The sequence below is a fragment of the Littorina saxatilis genome, unplaced genomic scaffold (assembly GCF_037325665.1).
Source record: "Littorina saxatilis isolate snail1 unplaced genomic scaffold, US_GU_Lsax_2.0 scaffold_132, whole genome shotgun sequence".
Classification (NCBI taxonomy): domain Eukaryota; kingdom Metazoa; phylum Mollusca; class Gastropoda; order Littorinimorpha; family Littorinidae; genus Littorina; species Littorina saxatilis.
Window position 1 is genome coordinate 163,737 of NW_027128080.1, and position 20,821 is coordinate 184,557.

The window sequence follows — 20,821 nt, forward strand, 5'->3', positions numbered from 1 at the left end:
CCATGTCATTCACACGGGTGACGAGACAGACATAGTGTGCCTTCACACGACACAACCATGTCATTCACACGGGTGACGAGACAGACAGAGTGTGCCTTTACACGACACAACCATGTCATTCACACGGGTGACGAGACAGACAGAGTGTGCCTTCACACGACTGACACAACCATGTCATTCACACGGGTGACGAGACAGACAGAGTGTGCCTTCACACGACTGACACAACCATGTCATTCACACGGGTGACGAGACAGACAGAGTGTGCCTTCACACGACACAACCATGTCATTCACACGGGTGACGAGGCAGACAGTGTGTGCCTTCACACGACACAACCATGTCATTCACACGGGTGACGAGACATGACAGAGTGTGCCTTCACACAACTGACACAACCATGTCATTCACACGGGTGACGAGACAGACAGAGTGTGCCTTCACACGACACAACCATGTCATTCACACGGGTGACGAGACAGACAGAGTGTGCCTTTACACGACACAACCATGTCATTCACACGGGTGACGAGACAGACAGAGTGTGCCTTCACACGACACAACCATGTCATTCACACGGGTGACGAGACAGACAGAGTGTGCCTTCACACGACACAACCATGTCATTCACACGGGTGACGAGACAGACAGAGTGTGCCTTTACACGACACAACCATGTCATTCACACGGGTGACGAGACAGACAGAGTGTGCCTTCACACGACACAACCATGTCATTCACACGGGTGACGAGACAGACAGAGTGTGCCTTCACACGACACAACCATGTCATTCACACGGGTGACGAGACAGACAGAGTGTGCCTTCACACGACACAACCATGTCATTCACACGGGTGACGAGACAGACAGAGTGTGCCTTCACACGACACAACCATGTCATTCACACGGGTGACGAGACAGACAGAGTGTGCCTTTACACGACACAACCATGTCATTCACACGGGTGACGAGACAGACAGAGTGTGCCTTCACACGACACAACCATGTCATTCACACGGGTGACGAGACAGACAGAGTGTGCCTTCACACGACACAACCATGTCATTCACACGGGTGACGAGACAGACAGTGTGTGCCTTTACACGACACAACCATGTCATTCACACGGGTGACGAGACAGACAGAGTGTGCCTTTACACGACACAACCATGTCATTCACACGGGTGACGAGACAGACAGAGTGTGCCTTTACACGACACAACCATGTCATTCACACGGGTGACGAGGCAGACAGTGTGTGCCTTCACACGACACAACCATGTCATTCACACGGGTGACGAGACTGACAGAGTGTGCCTTCACACGACTGACACAACCATGTCATTCACACGGGTGACGAGACAGACAGAGTGTGCCTTCACACGACACAACCATGTCATTCACACGGGTGACGAGACAGACAGAGTGTGCCTTTACACGACACAACCATGTCATTCACACGGGTGACGAGACAGACAGAGTGTGCCTTCACACGACACAACCATGTCATTCACACGGGTGACGAGACAGACAGAGTGTGCCTTCACACGACACAACCATGTCATTCACACGAATGACGAGACAGACAGAGTGTGCCTTTACACGACACAACCATGTCATTCACACGGGTGACGAGACAGACAGAGTGTGCCTTCACACGACACAACCATGTCATTCACACGGGTGACGAGACAGACAGAGTGTGCCTTCACACGACACAACCATGTCATTCACACGGGTGACGAGACAGACAGAGTGTGCCTTTACACGACACAACCATGTCATTCACACGGGTGACGAGACAGACAGAGTGTGCCTTTACACGACACAACCATGTCATTCACACGGGTGACGAGACAGACAGAGTGTGCCTTTACACGACACAACCATGTCATTCACACGGGTGACGAGACAGACAGAGTGTGCCTTTACACGACACAACCATGTCATTCACACGGGTGACGAGACAGACAGAGTGTGCCTTTACACGACACAACCATGTCATTCACACGGGTGACGAGACAGACAGAGTGTGCCTTCACACGACTGACACAACCATGTCATTCACACGGGTGACGAGACAGACAGAGTGTGCCTTTACACGACACAACCATGTCATTCACACGGGTGACGAGACAGACAGAGTGTGCCTTTACACGACACAACCATGTCATTCACACGGGTGACGAGACAGACAGAGTGTGCCTTTACACGACACAACCATGTCATTCACACGGGTGACGAGACAGACAGAGTGTGCCTTTACACGACACAACCATGTCATTCACACGGGTGACGAGACAGACAGAGTGTGCCTTTACACGACACAACCATGTCATTCACACGGGTGACGAGGCAGACAGTGTGTGCCTTCACACGACACAACCATGTCATTCACACGGGTGACGAGACTGACAGAGTGTGCCTTCACACGACTGACACAACCATGTCATTCACACGGGTGACGAGACAGACAGAGTGTGCCTTCACACGACACAACCATGTCATTCACACGGGTGAAGAGACAGACAGAGTGTGCCTTTACACGACACAACCATGTCATTCACACGGGTGACGAGACAGACAGAGTGTGCCTTCACACGACACAACCATGTCATTCACACGGGTGACGAGACAGACAGAGTGTGCCTTCACACGACACAACCATGTCATTCACACGGGTGACGAGACAGACAGAGTGTGCCTTTACACGACACAACCATGTCATTCACACGGGTGACGAGACAGACAGAGTGTGCCTTCACACGACACAACCATGTCATTCACACGGGTGACGAGACAGACAGAGTGTGCCTTCACACGACACAACCATGTCATTCACACGGGTGACGAGACAGACAGAGTGTGCCTTCACACGACACAACCATGTCATTCACACGGGTGACGAGACAGACAGAGTGTGCCTTTACACGACACAACCATGTCATTCACACGGGTGACGAGACAGACAGAGTGTGCCTTCACACGACTGACACAACCATGTCATTCACACGGGTGACGAGACAGACAGAGTGTGCCTTCACACGACTGACACAACCATGTCATTCACACGGGTGACGAGACAGACAGAGTGTGCCTTCACACGACACAACCATGTCATTCACACGGGTGACGAGACAGACAGAGTGTGCCTTCACACGACACAACCATGTCATTCACACGGGTGACGAGACTGACAGAGTGTGCCTTCACACGACACAACCATGTCATTCACACGGGTGACGAGACAGACAGAGTGTGCCTTCACACGACACAACCATGTCATTCACACGGGTGACGAGACAGACAGAGTGTGCCTTTACACGACACAACCATGTCATTCACACGGGTGACGAGACAGACAGAGTGTGCCTTTACACGACACAACCATGTCATTCACACGGGTGACGAGACAGACAGAGTGTGCCTTCACACGACACAACCATGTCATTCACACGGGTGACGAGACAGACAGAGTGTGCCTTCACACGACACAACCATGTCATTCACACGGGTGACGAGACAGACAGAGTGTGCCTTTACACGACACAACCATGTCATTCACACGGGTGACGAGACAGACAGAGTGTGCCTTTACACGACACAACCATGTCATTCACACGGGTGACGAGACAGACAGAGTGTGCCTTGACACGACTGACACAACCATGTCATTCACACGGGTGACGAGACAGACAGAGTGTGCCTTTACACGACACAACCATGTCATTCACACGGGTGACGAGACAGACAGAGTGTGCCTTCACACGACACAATCATGTCATTCACACGGGTGACGAGACAGACAGAGTGTGCCTTCACACGACACAACCATGTCATTCACACGGGTGACGAGACAGACAGAGTGTGCCTTCACACGACACAACCATGTCATTCACACGGGTGACGAGACAGACAGAGTGTGCCTTCACACGACTGACACAACCATGTCATTCACACGGGTGACGAGACAGACAGAGTGTGCCTTCACACGACACAACCATGTCAAGGAAATAGGGCGTAACTGAGGTGGCGTCAAGTTACGTTTCTTCCTTGTTAAGTGAAATGTGATGTATGAGTGAGTGTGTGTATGTGTGTTCACTTTTTAGTCGCTGTGCAACCGTGTCACATCTCCAGTGTGGCCCAATACTGAAGCGTGTCTGTCCGATCTCTCTGTCTCTCTGTCTCTGTCTCTGTCTCTGTCTCTGTCTCTCTCTCTCTCTCTCTCTCTCTCTCTCTCTCTCTCTCTCTCTCTCTCTATCTCTCTCTCCAAGTCTGAATAGCATTTATGTCTCACTGGTTTGACAAGCTAACCCTCAGTTTCAGCCATGATTGTAAAAAGGCCTACTTCTTTTACGGAAACTGACTGATGATCGAACAACTATGAATGACATCTCGGTGTGTGCGAATGACGCCACAGTCTGTATCTTTGAAGTATCGATTTCTTGATTACGTCTCTCTGTGTCTGAATGCGCGAATTGTTTGTTCTTTACGCTCTCTTTGTCTTCTCTGTACACAACCCTGTCCTTCATAATTCAGACTGACAGGCCCCATGAGTAAGGCACTTTCCAATGACAGCTGAACTCGCGTATGGAAACAGTAATGTGGTCTAGGATACCGTTTGCAGTATTCTCCGTGTTGTAGAATTTGTAAAGAGAAGAAATGAGTTGAAGTGGGAGACAGGAAAGCCATGTGTGCATGTTGGGGCTTGTGGAGGGACGATTGCGTGTTGGGGCTTGTGGAGGGACGATTGCGTGTTGGGGCTTGTGGAGGGACGATTGCGTGTTGGGGCTTGTGGAGGGACGATTGCGTGTTGGACTCCGTTCTTGCCATGCTCCAAAGTGTGTAACATACAATCTTGCACACGTTTGCTTTAGTAATGGCAAAGCAGGAAAGCGTGAGACATATACCCTTATCACTCCCAGCGGTAAGCGTGAGACATACCCTTATCACTCCCAACGGTAAGCGTGAGACATACCCTTATCACCCCCAGCGGTAAGCGTGAGACATACCCTTATCACTCTCAGCGGTAAGCGTGAGACATACCCTTATCACTCTCAGCGGTAAGCGTGAGACATACCCTTATCACCCCCAGCGGTAAGCGTGAGACATACCCTTATCACTCTCAGCGGTAAGCGTGAGACATACCCTTATCACCCCCAGCGGTAAGCGTGAGACATACCCTTATCACTCTCAGCGGTAAGCGTGAGACATACCCTTATCACCCCCAGCGGTAAGCGTGAGACATACCCTTATCACTCACAGCGGTAAGCGTGAGACATACCCTTATCACTCCCAGCGGTAAGCGTGAGACATACCCTTATCACTCTCAGCGGTAAGCGTGAGACATACCCTTATCACTCTCAGCGGTAAGCGTGAGACATACCCTTATCACCCCCAGCGGTAAGCGTGAGACATACCCTTATCACTCTCAGCGGTAAGCGTGAGACATACCCTTATCACTCTCAGCGGTAAGCGTGAGACATACCCTTATCACCCCCAGCGGTAAGCGTGAGACATACCCTTATCACTCTCAGCGGTAAGCGTGAGACATACCCTTATCACTCACAGCGGTAAGCGTGAGACATACCCTTGTCACTCCCAGCGGTATTATGTGTCCCCCAGATGGAGCTGCGAGGCAAGGGAGTGTTTATAACGGGGGCGGCCACAGGGATCGGGCGTGCCCTCCTGCCCTCCTTGCTGGACAGAGGCGCCAGGGTGAGCTGGACACTTTGCTGTGTGATATATCTTGTATTGCTCTCCTGATAGACACGTGGGACAGAGGCGCCAGGTGGAGCTGGACACTTTGCTGTGTGATATTTCTTGATATTGCTATTCTGATAGACACGTGGGGCAGAGGCGCTAGGGTGAGCTGGACACTTTGCTGTGTGATATGTCTTGATATTGCTATTCTGATAGACACGTGGGGCAGAGGCGCCAGGGTGAGCTGGACACTTTGCTGTGTGATATGTCTTGATATTGCTCTCCTGATAGACACGTGGGACAGAGGCGCCAGGTGGAGCTGGACACTTTGCTGTGTGATATTTCTTGATATTGCTATTCTGATAGACACGTGGGACAGAGGCGCCAGGGTGAGCTGGACACTTTGCTGTGTGATATATCTTGTTATTGCTATTCTGATAGACACGTGGGACAGAGGCGCCAGGGTGAGCTGGACACTTTGCTGTGTGATATGTCTTGATATTGCTATTCTGATAGACACGTGGGGCAGAGGCGCCAGGGTGAGCTGGACACTTTGCTGTGTGATATATCTTGATATTGCTATTCTGATAGACACGTGGGGCAGAGGCGCCAGGGTGAACTGGACACTTTGCTGTGTGATATATCTTGATATTGCTCTTCTGATAGACACGTGGGACAGAGGCGCCAGGGTGAGCTGGACACTTTGCTGTGTGATATATCTTGATATTACTATCCTGATAGACACGTGGGACAGAGGCGCCAGGGTGAGCTGGACACTTTGCTGTGTGATATATCTTGATATTGCTATTCTGTTAGACACGTGGGGGGGATTCGGGGTTTTTGATTGTAAAGTCTCACACAGCTTTATTTCGGCGATAAGTCCATATTTCTTGCTTGGTTCCGGGCTACAGGGGTTCTGTGAGCTGATCAGGCTTTCCGGGCTACAGGTTCTGTGAGCTGATCAGGCTTTCCGGGCTACAGGTTCTGTGAGCTGATCAGGCTTTCCGGGCTACAGGGGTTCTGTGAGCTGATCAGGCAATCTATGTTGTATTAAAGTGTCTACTTGTGTATGTAGGTGTTTTGGGACCGTAAGCTCGAGTTCCCCAAACAGAAGGTATGGCTTTCACGGGGTCCTCAAGTCTAGAATTGCTTATAGGCTGAAAACACAGCAGCCATTTCGTACCACTGGAGAGTCTTTGGGTACAAAAACACAGTAGCCATTTCGTACCACTGGAGAGTCTTTGGGTACAAAAACACAGTAGCCATTTCGTACCACTGGAGAGTCTTTGGGTACAAAAACACAGTAGCCATTTCGTACCACTGGAGAGTCTTTGGGTACAAAAACACAGTAGCCATTTCGTACCACTGGAGAGTCTTTGGGTACAAAAACACAGTAGCCATTTCGTACCACTGGAGAGTCTTTGGGTACAAAAACACAGTAGCCATTTCGTACCACTGGAGAGTCTGTGGGTACAAAAACACAGCAGCCATTTCGTACCACTGGAGAGTCTTTGGGTACAAAAACACAGCAGCCATTTCGTACCACTGGAGAGTCTGTGGGTACAAAAACACAGCAGCCATTTCGTACCACTGGAGAGTCTGTGGGTACAAAAACACAGCAGCCATTTCGTACCACTGGAGAGTCTGTGGGTACAAAAACACAGCAGCCATTTCGTACCACTGGAGAGTCTGTGGGTACAAAAACACAGCAGCCATTTCGTACCACTGGAGAGTCTTTGGGTACAAAAACACAGCAGCCATTTCGTACCACTGGAGAGTCTGTGGGTACAAAAACACAGCAGCCATTTCGTACCACTGGAGAGTCTGTGGGTACAAAAACACAGCAGCCATTTCGTACCACTGGAGAGTCTGTGGGTACAAAAACACAGCAGCCATTTCGTACCACTGGAGAGTCTGTGGGTACAAAAACACAGCAGCCATTTCGTACCACTGGAGAGTCTGTGGGTACAAAAACACAGCAGCCATTTCGTACCACTGGAGAGTCTGTGGGTACAAAAACACAGCAGCCATTTCGTACCACTGGAGAGTCTTTGGGTACAAAAACACAGCAGCCATTTCGTACCACTGGAGAGTCTTTGGGTACAAAAACACAGCAGCCATTTCGTACCACTGGAGAGTCTGTGGGTACAAAAACACAGCAGCCATTTCGTACCACTGGAGAGTCTGTGGGTACAAAAACACAGCAGCCATTTCGTACCACTGGAGAGTCTGTGGGTACAAAAACACAGTAGCCATTTCGTACCACTGGAGAGTCTGTGGGTACAAAAACACAGCAGCCATTTCGTACCACTGGAGAGTCTGTGGGTACAAAAACACAGCAGCCATTTCGTACCACTGGAGAGTCTGTGGGTACAAAAACACAGCAGCCATTTCGTACCACTGGAGAGTCTTTGGGTACAAAAACACAGCAGCCATTTCGTACCACTGGAGAGTCTGTGGGTACAAAAACACAGCAGCCATTTCGTACCACTGGAGAGTCTGTGGGTACAAAAACACAGCAGCCATTTCGTACCACTGGAGAGTCTGTGGGTACAAAAACACAGCAGCCATTTCGTACCACTGGAGAGTCTGTGGGTACAAAAACACAGCAGCCATTTCGTACCACTGGAGAGTCTGTGGGTACAAAAACACAGCAGCCATTTCGTACCACTGGAGAGTCTTTGGGTACAAAAACACAGCAGCCATTTCGTACCACTGGAGAGTCTGTGGGTACAAAAACACAGCAGCCATTTCGTACCACTGGAGAGTCTGTGGGCACAAAAACACAGCAGCCATTTCGTACCACTGGAGAGTCTGTGGGTACAAAAACACAGCAGCCATTTCGTACCACTGGAGAGTCTGTGGGTACAAAAACACAGCAGCCATTTCGTACCACTGGACAGTCTGTGGGTACAAAAACACAGCAGCCATTTCGTACCACTGGAGAGTCTTTGGGTACAAAAACACAGCAGCCATTTCGTACCACTGGAGAGTCTGTGGGTACAAAAACACAGCAGCCATTTCGTACCACTGGAGAGTCTGTGGGTACAAAAACACAGCAGCCATTTCGTACCACTGGAGAGTCTGTGGGTACAAAAACACAGCAGCCATTTCGTACCACTGGAGAGTCTGTGGGTACAAAAACACAGCAGCCATTTCGTACCACTGGAGAGTCTGTGGGTACAAAAACACAGCAGCCATTTCGTACCACTGGAGAGTCTGTGGGTGCAAAAACACAGCAGCCATTTCGTACCACTGGAGAGTCTGTGGGTACAAAAACACAGCAGCCATTTCGTACCACTGGAGAGTCTGTGGGTACAAAAACACAGCAGCCATTTCGTACCACTGGAGAGTCTGTGGGTACAAAAACACAGCAGCCATTTCGTACCACTGGAGAGTCTGTGGGTACAAAAACACAGCAGCCATTTCGTACCACTGGAGAGTCTGTGGGTACAAAAACACAGCAGCCATTTCGTACCACTGGAGAGTCTGTGGGTACAAAAACACAGCAGCCATTTCGTACCACTGGAGAGTCTTTGGGTACAAAAACACAGCAGCCATTTCGTACCACTGGAGAGTCTTTGGGTACAAAAACACAGCAGCCATTTCGTACCACTGGAGAGTCTGTGGGTACAAAAACACAGCAGCCATTTCGTACCACTGGAGAGTCTTTGGGTACAAAAACACAGCAGCCATTTCGTACCACTGGAGAGTCTTTGGGTACAAAAACACAGCAGCCATTTCGTACCACTGGAGAGTCTGTGGGTACAAAAACACAGCAGCCATTTCGTACCACTGGAGAGTCTGTGGGTACAAAAACACAGCAGCCATTTCGTACCACTGGAGAGTCTGTGGGTACAAAAACACAGCAGCCATTTCGTACCACTGGAGAGTCTGTGGGTACAAAAACACAGCAGCCATTTCGTACCACTGGAGAGTCTGTGGGTACAAAAACACAGCAGCCATTTCGTACCACTGGAGAGTCTGTGGGTACAAAAACACAGCAGCCATTTCGTACCACTGGAGAGTCTGTGGGTACAAAAACACAGCAGCCATTTCGTACCACTGGAGAGTCTGTGGGTACAAAAACACAGCAGCCATTTCGTACCACTGGAGAGTCTGTGGGTACAAAAACACAGCAGCCATTTCGTACCACTGGAGAGTCTGTGGGTACAAAAACACAGCAGCCATTTCGTACCACTGGAGAGTCTGTGGGTACAAAAACACAGCAGCCATTTCGTACCACTGGAGAGTCTGTGGGTACAAAAACACAGCAGCCATTTCGTACCACTGGAGAGTCTTTGGGTACAAAAACACAGCAGCCATTTCGTACCACTGGAGAGTCTGTGGGTACAAAAACACAGCAGCCATTTCGTACCACTGGAGAGTCTGTGGGTACAAAAACACAGCAGCCATTTCGTACCACTGGAGAGTCTGTGGGTACAAAAACACAGCAGCCATTTCGTACCACTGGAGAGTCTGTGGGTACAAAAACACAGCAGCCATTTCGTACCACTGGAGAGTCTGTGGGTACAAAAACACAGCAGCCATTTCGTACCACTGGAGAGTCTGTGGGTACAAAAACACAGCAGCCATTTCGTACCACTGGAGAGTCTGTGGGTACAAAAACACAGCAGCCATTTCGTACCACTGGAGAGTCTGTGGGTACAAAAACACAGTAGCCATTTCGTACCACTGGAGAGTCTTTGGGTACAAAAACACAGCAGCCATTTCGTACCACTGGAGAGTCTTTGGGTACAAAAACACAGCAGCCATTTCGTACCACTGGAGAGTCTGTGGGTACAAAAACACAGCAGCCATTTCGTACCACTGGAGAGTCTTTGGGTACAAAAACACAGCAGCCATTTCGTACCACTTTAGAGTCTGTGGGTACAAAAACACAGCAGCCATTTCGTACCACTGGAGAGTCTGTGGGTACAAAAACACAGCAGCCATTTCGTACCACTGGAGAGTCTGTGGGTACAAAAACACAGCAGCCATTTCGTACCACTGGAGAGTCTTTGGGTACAAAAACAAAAACAAATAAAAACAAGAAATTCCTCGCAGGTAGGAAAAACACCCCCGTTGGTCAAAGGGAAATAACCATTCTCACTGCACCCATTCTCACTGCCACCAACTGAGAAGGTTATTTCCCTTTGACCATGAATATGTTTCTATATAAGTCCTTGTAGAATCTTAATCCACCAATAACTCCCTAACCGTGTGTTTGACTGGTCCCAATTTTTGTAAGGACCGTCTCAGGAATGTATAGAACCTGTTCATCAAGTTTGGTGACGATCGGTCCGTTCATTCTTGAGATCTATATGCGAACACAAACACACAAACAAACACACAAACACACAAACAAACACACAAACAAACACATCGAGTGAAACCTATACACACCCCTATACCGGGGGTGTAAAAACATGACCACAAATCAAGCAGACAACAAAGCGGACAAGCAATCAGCCAACACACTAAATGTTTTTGAGGGTGAAACTGACATTCCGAGGCTAACGGTCATTTTACAGGTGCTGTTTTGTGACGTCAACGAAGAAGCTGGAAGAAGGGCAAGAGATGAGCTGCTTCTGAAGTATGGCGAATCTGACGTCATTTTTATGCAGTGTGACGTCAGCGATGCCAAGCAGCTGACAGGTTTGTCTCTTTTCCTGTCTCGCTTTCCTTTGCTCTCTCTTCCCGTGGCTCTCTCTTCCCGTGGCTCTCTCTTCCCGTGGCTGTTGCGTCAGGCACCAAATAATAACCGGTTCCTAATACGGACCACCTCCTGTTCTGAGAAAATTACCACGCAAGACCACCAAGAAACAAATTCATTCGCCCTCTCTGAATAATTTGCAAAATCAAAAAAAACCGGGGTCGCACAAACCAATAAAAAAACCGTGAGACTTTTTCTCTGTCCTGGCAGCGTTCACTCACACACTCACGCACGCACGCACGCACGTACACACACACACACACACACACACACACACACACACACACACACACACACACACACACACACACACGCGTGCACACTTTCTTTCTTTCTTTATTTGGTGTTTGCGCCTATGTGTGCGTGTGCGCGTTCGTGCTTGTCATTGACTCTAGGTATGTTTTTGAACAGAAGCGTTCCAGAGAGCAGTGAATGAGTTTAGAGCTGTGGAAATCTGCACCAACAACGCCGCCATCATGGATGAGCGAGTCTGGGAGAAAATGATTGACATCAACCAGGTACCTGACATGTTGTTGTTTTATCACTGGCTGTGTCTGTGAGGAACAAGAAGATACTAAACAGCCTAGGAGGGGGGGGGGGGGGGGGGCAGGAGAAGACAGTCCGAAGATTAATCCGTTCAAGTTACAGTCCTTGGCATAGTAGGTAGATCATTACATGGGGTACCATAGCCCCTATCACGACAAGGACTACGCACTTGGTTAACGTCGTGATCATTTCTAATGACTTTTTGTTAGTTAAGTTAGTCACACCATTGTTATATACGCATAATCAATAAGGATATCACACAGATTCAAGTGGTGATAACACTGAGTATCACACAGGTGGGAATGATGGTAACTCTGATTGCACACAGGTTGGAGTGATGATAACACTGATATCACACAGGTGGGAGTGATGATAACACTGATATCACACAGGTGGGAGTGATGATAACACTGAGTATCACACAGGTGGGAGTGATGATAACTCTGATATCACACAGGTTGGAGTGATGATAACACTGATATCACACAGGTGGGAGTGATGATAACACTGATATCACACAGGTGGGAGTGATGATAACTCTGATATCACACAGGTTGGAGTGATGATAACACTGATATCACACAGGTGGGAGTGATACGGGGCAGTAACCTGGCGCTGGAACACATGAGGAGGGACAAAGGTGGACGTGGGGGTGTCATCATCAACACCGCTTCTGTCAACGGTTTGTTTGTGTGTTTGTCCTTCGTTCGTCCGAAGAGTGAAAGAAACAAATAATTCACCGTTCACTTTTTAAAATTGATGATTAAAGGCTTTGTTGTCATCAAAGACGTTCTATGAAGTTATAAGAGGTTTCCAAGGGGCCCTCTTGGGCATGGGGGGTGAGGATTATGATTAACATAATATTATACATTACTGGAGAGAAAGGGTGATAGAACACAGATAATGTGTGTGTGTGTGTGTGTGTCTGGGGAGGGGGGTCGGCCCAGTAAGAGAGAGAGAAGAGAGAGAGAGAGAGAGAGAGAGAGAGAGAGAGAGAGAGAGAGAGAGAGAGAGAGAGAGAATCCACCCATCTAAAAAAAAGTCGGTTTTGCTTCTTCATCCTTCAGGTTTGTACTATGGTCAGTGGATGTTCCCAGTGTACATGTGCACGAAGAAAGCTATTGTCGGCTTTACTACCAGCTGGGCCGTGAGTATCAACAACAGACACATCCACTCTGTCCAGCCTGACATCCTTATCCTTGTCAAATAAAGTTCAGTCTCAGTCTCTTGGCCGAGCTGAAGTTGGCTAAAACAGGTCAAGTTCACAGAAAAACACGTTTTCGTTAATTTGGTTCAGTGAGCGATAGGTTCATTTATTCATGAATTATTTCTTGGATTGATTGATTGATTGATTGGTTGATTGGTTGATTGATTGTTTGGTTGATTGATTGGTTGATTGATGGTTAATTGATTGATTGATTGGTTGATTGGTTGATTGATTGTTTGTTTGTTTGTTTGATTGATTGATTGATTGATTGATTGATTGATTGATTGATTGGTTGATTGATTGTTTGTTTGATTGATTGTTTGGTTGATTGATTGGTTGTTTGGTTGATTGATTGGTTGTTTGGTTGATTGATTGATTGATTGCTTGATTGATTGATTGGTTGTTTGGTTGATTGATTGGTTGTTTGGTTGATTGATTGGTTGTTTGGTTGATTGATTGGTTGTTTGGTTGATTGATTGATTGGTTGATTGATTGATTGATTGATTGATTGATTGATTGATTGATTGATTGATTGATTGGTTGATTGATTGGTTGTTTGGTTGATTGATTGATTGGTTGGTTGATGGTTAATTGATTGATTGATTGATTGATTGGTTGTTTGATTGTTTGGTTGATTGATGATTGGTTGATTGGTTGATTGGTTGGTTGATTGATTGGTTGTTTGATTGATTGATTGATTGATTGATTGGTTGATTGGTTGATTGATTGTTTGGTTGATTGATTGGTTGATTGATGGTTAATTGATTGATTGATTGATTGATTGATTGATGGTTAATTGATTGATTGATTGATTGATTGATTGATTGGTTGATTGATTGATTGATTGTTTGGTTGATTGATTGGTTGATTGGTGGTTAATTGATTGATTGATTGTTTGGTTGATAGATTGATTCATTCATTGGCTGATTGATTGATTGCTTGATTGACTGATTTATTGATTGCTTGATTTACAGATTGAGAGATATATTGATTGCTTGATTGATTGATTGATTGATTGATTGATTCGAAGCAACAGCTTGATGGAAAGTGGACTAAGAGGATATTTGACTCAGACTGTGATATAGATTCATTGACGGCAGCAAAGCGCCTGACTGATTGATGTATGGACTTTTTGATTGCTTGATTGATCAATTGATTTATTCATTGAGTGCTTTATTGGTTCAATCATAGATTTAGTCATTCATTGATGTTGAACAGAGCAGCCCGGAACAGGAGCAGCATGGTGTGAGATGGGGAGTTGTCTGCCCTGACGGCACGGCCACACCGCTCACTGATTGATTGATTGATTGATTGATGTATGTCAAACAGAGCAGCCCGGAACAGGAGCAGCATGGTGTGAGATGGGGAGTTGTCTGCCCTGACGGCACGGCCACACCGCTCACTGATTGATTGATTGATTGATTGATTGATTGATGTATGTCAAACAGAACAGCCCAGAACAGGAGCAGCATGGAGTGAGATGGGGAGTTGTCTGCCCTGACGGCACGGCCACACCGCTCACTGATTGATTGATTGATTGATTGATTGATTGATTGATTGATTGATGTATGTCAAACAGAACAGCCCAGAACAGGAGCAGCATGGAGTGAGATGGGGAGTTGTCTGTCCTGACGGCACGGCCACACCGCTCACTGATTGATTGATTGATTGATTGATTGATGTATGTCAAACAGAACAGCCCAGAACAGGAGCAGCATGGTGTGAGATGGGGAGCTGTCTGCCCTGACGGCACGGCCACACCGCTCACTGATTGATTGATTGATTGATTGATTGATTGATTGATTGATGTATGTCAAACAGAACAGCCCAGAACAGGAGCAGCATGGTGTGAGATGGGGAGTTGTCTGTCCTGACGGCACGGCCACACCGCTCACTGAGGACACTCAGGACCGTATCTACCGTCAACCTCAACAACCACCCGCCGATCGTTCCAGGTGGCTCAGGTCAGGATAATATTTGTCAATGCTTTGGAATTTTAATATGTACGGTGTGTGTGTTAGTGGGGCGGGGGGAGGGGAGAAGACGTGAGTGTGTGTGTGTGTATGTGTGTGTGTGTGTGTGTGTGTGTGTGTGTGTGTGTGTGTGTGTGTGTGTGTGTGTGTGCGTGCGTGCGTACGTACGTGTGCATGTGATTGTCATAAACTGTCATCCCCTCGCCACTTGGTGAGAAAAACCCATCGCACCAACACAACAATAATCTATTTACACGTTGTAAATCCCATCGCAACGCTATCTTGTCGACAGACCCGCTGACGTCGCCCTGGCCTTCATGACGTTGCTGGATGATGACGACAGCAACGGTGACGTCATCAAGGTGTCACGTGACAGAAAGATAGAGAACGCGCCGGTGATTCAGACGGTGCTGGAGATGGACAGGAGCAGCAACCCGGTGGACTCTCTCAGAGTGAAGACAGTCATCACCACACCCACTGATGCCACCCAGTGACACTCTGCAACCCTGGTCTGACAGGCTGACGCAGTAGTCTCCCTTTTCACAGCACCTGCTGACCAGAGTTGTCTGCCGATCTTTGCACTTCTTCTTCTTCTGCGTTCAAGTTCATGGGCTGAAACTCCCACGTACTGTTGTATTTGTTTGCACGTGTGGATGTTTACGTATATGACCGTTTTTACCCCGCCATTTAGGCAGCCATACGCCGCTGTCGGAGGAAGCATGCTGGGTGTTTTTGTGTTTCTATAACCCACTGAACTCTGACATGGATTACAAGAACTTTTCCGTGAGCACTTGGTCTTGTGTTTGCGTGTACACGCGAAGAGGAACAAGGCACTAGCAGGTCTGCACATAAGTTGACCTGGGAGATCGAAAAAATCTCCAGGCTGCGGGTTTGCCACCTGTGAGTTATAGACAGCTGTTATTTTGTTTAACTATATGGTCAGACTGCTGTTGTCTCCTATACCCCTCCTTATCCAGGTATCCAGGTATCTCTTATTGCCACTGTTAATCAGATGAGCGACAGATTGCCACTGTTAATCAGATGAGCGACAGGTTACCACTGTTAATCAGATGAGCGAGAGATTGCCACTGTTAATCAGATGAGCGAGAGATTACCACTGTTAATCAGATGAGCGAGAGATTACCACTGTTAATCAGATGAGCGAGAGATTGCCACTGTTAATCAGATGAGCGAGAGATTGCCACTGTTAATCAGATGAGCGAGAGATTACCACTGTTAATCAGATGAGCGAGAGATTACCAGTGTTAATCAGATGAGCGAGAGATTACCAGTGTTAATCAGATGAGCGAGAGATTACCAGTGTTAATCAGATGAGCGAGAGATTACCAGTGTTAATCAGATGAGCGAGAGATTGCCACTGTTAATCAGATGAGCGAGAGATTACCACTGTTAATCAGATGAGCGAGAGATTGCCACTGTTAATCAGATGAGCGAGAGATTGCCACTGTTAATCAGATGAGCGACAGATTACCACTGTTAATCAGATGAGCGAGAGATTGCCACTGTTAATCAGATGAGCGACAGATTACCACTGTTAATCAGATGAGCGAGAGATTACCAGTGTTAATCAGATGAGCGAGAGATTACCACTGTTAATCAGATGAGTGAGAGATTACCAGTGTTAATCAGATGAGCGAGAGATTGCCACTGTTAATCAGATGAGCGAGAGATTACCACTGTTAATCAGATGAGCGAGAGATTGCCACTGTTAATCAGATGAGCGAGAGATTGCCACTGTTAATCAGATGAGCGAGAGATTGCCACTGTTAATCAGATGAGCGAGAGATTACCAGTGTTAATCAGACTGATGAGCGAGAGATTGCCACTGTTAATCAGATGAGCGAGAGATTGCCACTGTTAATCAGATGAGCGAGAGATTGCCACTGTTAATCAGTGAGCGAGAGATTACCACTGTTAATCAGATGAGCGAGAGATTACCAGTGTTAATCAGATGAGCGAGAGATTACCACTGTTAATCAGATTCCCGCAGTGGGGCACTGCGGTTATGAAATTAAAGGCCCCTCCTGTTTTTGGAACCGCAGGAGCTTTCTAGTTTGCTGTTAGGTAGATTTTTGGTTCCTCTTTCCTGTCATGCTCTCTTTTTCTTCATGAATTCTTTTCTTTTTTCTGCCTTCTTGCTCATTCACCTGTATTTTTTCCAAAAATCTCTTCTCTTGCCGCTTGTCTCGCGATTCATGTATAGTTTAATCTGTTAGTGTTCTGATGTAAGTCCAGCAGTAGATAGGTTAAGCCTATTTTAACATACTGGAAACTGGTAATCTTCCAGTAGGTATTAATTTAGTTTTACTAAAGCCTGCTGGGACACAAGTAATGGGTTAGTGCATTTGTAAACAGGAATCGCTTGACAAGTGGCCCCCTTCATCCCCCCCTTCCTCGTCCTGATATGGCTCTGCGTAGTCGGCTGGACGTTAAGCAACAAATAAATAAAATAAAAATAAAATAAATGTTAATCAGATGAGCGACAGATTACCAGTGTTAATCAGATGAGCGAGAGATTACCAGTGTTAATCAGATGAGCGAGAGATTACCAGTGTTAATCAGATGAGCGAGAGATTGCCACTGTTAATCAGATGAGCGACAGATTACCAGTGTTAATCAGATGAGCGAGAGATTACCAGTGTTAATCAGATGAGCGAGATTGTGCGGGGGATAGGGAGGGTGGTGACATACTTTACACAAAGGGAAAGTTTGTGTGCGCGTCTGTGTGTGTTTGTAACCTCAGACAAATGTCGCCAATGTATTTTACAGTGACGTTAAATAAAGGAGTTTATCATCATCACTGTTGTCTGCCTGTAGTGCTCTTACCAGCTCTGTAGCCCCAACTCTCTCCAGTTTGACAGGCTGTGTCTCCACTGAATCAAACAAGCTCGCTCTGTAGCCCAACTCTCTCCAGTTTGACAGGCTGTGTCTCCACTGAATCAAACAAGCCACGTAGCCCCAACTCTCTCCAGTTTGACAGGCTGTGTCTCCACTGAATCAAACAAGCTCGCTCTGTAGCCCCAACTCTCTCCAGTTTGACAGGCTGTGTCTCCACTGAATCAAACAAGCTCGCTCTGTAGCCCCAACTCTCTCCAGTTTGACAGGCTGTGTCTCCACTGAATCAAACAAGCCGCGTAAGGCGAAATTACAACATTTAGTCAAGCTGTTGAACTCACAGACTGAAACTGAACACACTGAATTTTTTTAACCAAGACAATACAGCTTTGTCAATCCCCGCGGCGAGGAAATAGCTCACTTTTCCCGTGCAAAATGAAGTGAAACTGACAAGCCAGAATAGCGCGGTAGTGTATTACGCTGAGCAGGAAAGCCCGCTTTTCTGTATTATTTTTAACTTTCTGAGCTTGTTTTTAATACAAACGTATTATATATTTATGTTTTTGAAATCAGGAAATGATAAAGAATAAGATGAAATCTTTTTTGGATCGTTTTTTTTTAACATTTTAATCGTAGTGCCTAATTAGCCTATTTTCGTTCATTATGATCACATTTTTAGAGTAAACATGACATATTTATATATTTTTAGATTCAGAATTAGATGAAAAATACGATGCAATCAATTTCAAGTTCGATTCGAGGGATGCATGCTGGGTATTTTAGTGTTTCTAAACTCCACCGAACTCTGACATGCTCCCATGGGGTCGCCTTCACGCGGCGGGAGTGTTTCCACAGAGCTACCCCACCCCTTTACTTCTCTTCTTTTGTCTTATTTCTACCTTACCAGTCCTTTCACCTATATTTCCTTCCAAGAAAACTCTCCCTACTATTCCCTGCAGTTTTCCAATTCTTTTCTTGTTGTCTTATTTCTACCTGACTGGATCCATCACCTTTATTTCACTTACCAAAAGTCTTCTTTTCCACATCCTTATTTCTCTGCCCCCCGCATGTCGTAAGAGGCGACTAACGGATTCTGTTTCTCCTTTTACCCTTGTTAAGTGGTTCTTGTGTAGAATATAGTCAATGTTTGTAAAGATTTTAGTCAAGCAGTATGTAAGAAATGTTTAGTCCTTTGTACTGGAAACTTGCATTCTCCCAGTAAGGTCATATATAGTACTACGTTGCAAGCCCCTGGAGCAATTTTTTGATTGGTGCTTTTGTGAACAAGAAACACTTAACAAGTGGCTCTATCCCATCTCCCCCCTTTCCCCTATCCCATCTCCCCCCTTTCCGTCGTCGCGATATAACCTTCGTGGTTGAAAACGACGTTAAACACCAAATAAAGAAAGAAAGAAAGAAAGAAAGAACTCTGACATTGACATGGATTACAGAATCTTTCCCGTGCCTACCGCGTCTTGTGCTTGCGTGTAGGCCGACACACGATAGGGATTAAAGCACCAACAGGTCTGCAATTAAGTTAATCGGGGAGAATCTCCACCCTTAACCTGTCCCCAAAGGGACGGGCGCATTGGCCTAGTGGATAAGACATCGGCCTCAGGTGCGGGAGGTCGCGGGTTCCAATCCCGACCGCGTCTGGTGGTTTAAGGGTGGAGATCTGCCTGATCTCCCAGGTCAACTTCTATGCATAACTGCTAATACCTTAGCTTCGTGTGTAAAAAAGGTAAAGGTATTCCCATAACCATCTGGTCGTAGGGGAGAGAGATGTTAGAGATCTCCACTTTTCTGGGGGCCAGCTTTTTATGAGGGCGGTGCCCATCTCCTCTCCCTCGCTGCCTTTGCCTTCCCCGGCCCTGAATAGGGTCAGGTACCCATTTCCAGCTGATTTGACTGGAAAACGCTCGGAAAAATCGGGTATTTTTATTTGTCCCCGAGTGGGGGACGAACCACGACCTCCAGCGTGAGAGGCAAGCGCTCTAACCACTGCGCCACTCCGCTCTCACACGCAAGCAAAACACAAAGTGCGCACGGAAAAGATCCTGCAATCCATGTCAGAGTCCAGTGGGTTTTTAGAAACACACAAAAAATGAACATGCTTCTCCCGAAAGTGGCGTATGCCTGCCTGAATGGCGGTGTAAAAACTGTCAAACACGTAAAATATATTCGTGTAAAATAACGAGTGAACGTGGGAGTTACAGTCTATGAACGAAGAAGAAGAAGCCAAAAGGCACGGCCAGGATTCCAGTCCCCAACCTTCCGCTCTTGCCGTGTGTATTTGCAGAGCCAACAAGGCATAATCCAAAGTGTAGAAGCACACACACACACACACACACACACACACACACACACGCACGCACGCACGCACGCACGCACGTACGCACGCACGCACACACACACAATCACACACACAATCACACACACACACACACACACACACACACACACACACACACACACACACACACAAACGCATGATGTATTCAGTCATACATATGTCGTTTTTCGGTCAGTAGGGTTTCGGTCAGTAGATTTTCGGTCAGCGGAAGGGTTTCGGTCAGTAGGTTTCGGTCAGTACTGAGTAGGGTTTCAGCCAGTTGGGTTTCGGTCAGTAGGCAAATGACAACCGAGTATCATCATCATTCTGTCCAGGCGAATTCGTACCCACTGATCAGCATTCACATGTGATGACGAACGGCGGTGTGACTGTTTGAAACAGGAGAGTGTGGCAAGACCACCGTTCGCTAAATAACACCTATTTAATCAATACGCATAGTTGCCAAACACTTTCGAATAAAGACAGC

At 47.1% G+C, this 20,821-nt stretch overlaps 1 protein-coding gene across 2 annotated transcripts in view; it reads left to right on the top strand.

The window, feature by feature from the left end:
* The window catches only part of LOC138956445 (15-hydroxyprostaglandin dehydrogenase [NAD(+)]-like), a 31,841-nt gene extending 11,454 nt beyond the window's left edge, over positions 1–20,387 (top strand). The window contains exons 1-8 of one of the 2 annotated variants that reach the window (XM_070327804.1): positions 4,007–4,030; positions 5,627–5,719; positions 11,239–11,362; positions 11,832–11,938; positions 12,552–12,648; positions 13,034–13,113; positions 14,995–15,137; positions 15,439–20,387. In XM_070327804.1, coding sequence (XP_070183905.1) covers positions 5,627–5,719; positions 11,239–11,362; positions 11,832–11,938; positions 12,552–12,648; positions 13,034–13,113; positions 14,995–15,137; positions 15,439–15,640 — 846 coding nt within the window. In that variant the 5' untranslated portion in view covers positions 4,007–4,030 and the 3' untranslated portion in view covers positions 15,641–20,387. Of the gene's footprint in view, positions 1–4,006; positions 4,031–5,626; positions 5,720–11,238; positions 11,363–11,831; positions 11,939–12,551; positions 12,649–13,033; positions 13,114–14,994; positions 15,138–15,438 lie in introns of those variants that run through there. The other variant, XM_070327803.1, reaches the window with a different exon arrangement.
* The last annotated feature ends 434 nt before the right edge of the window (positions 20,388–20,821 follow it).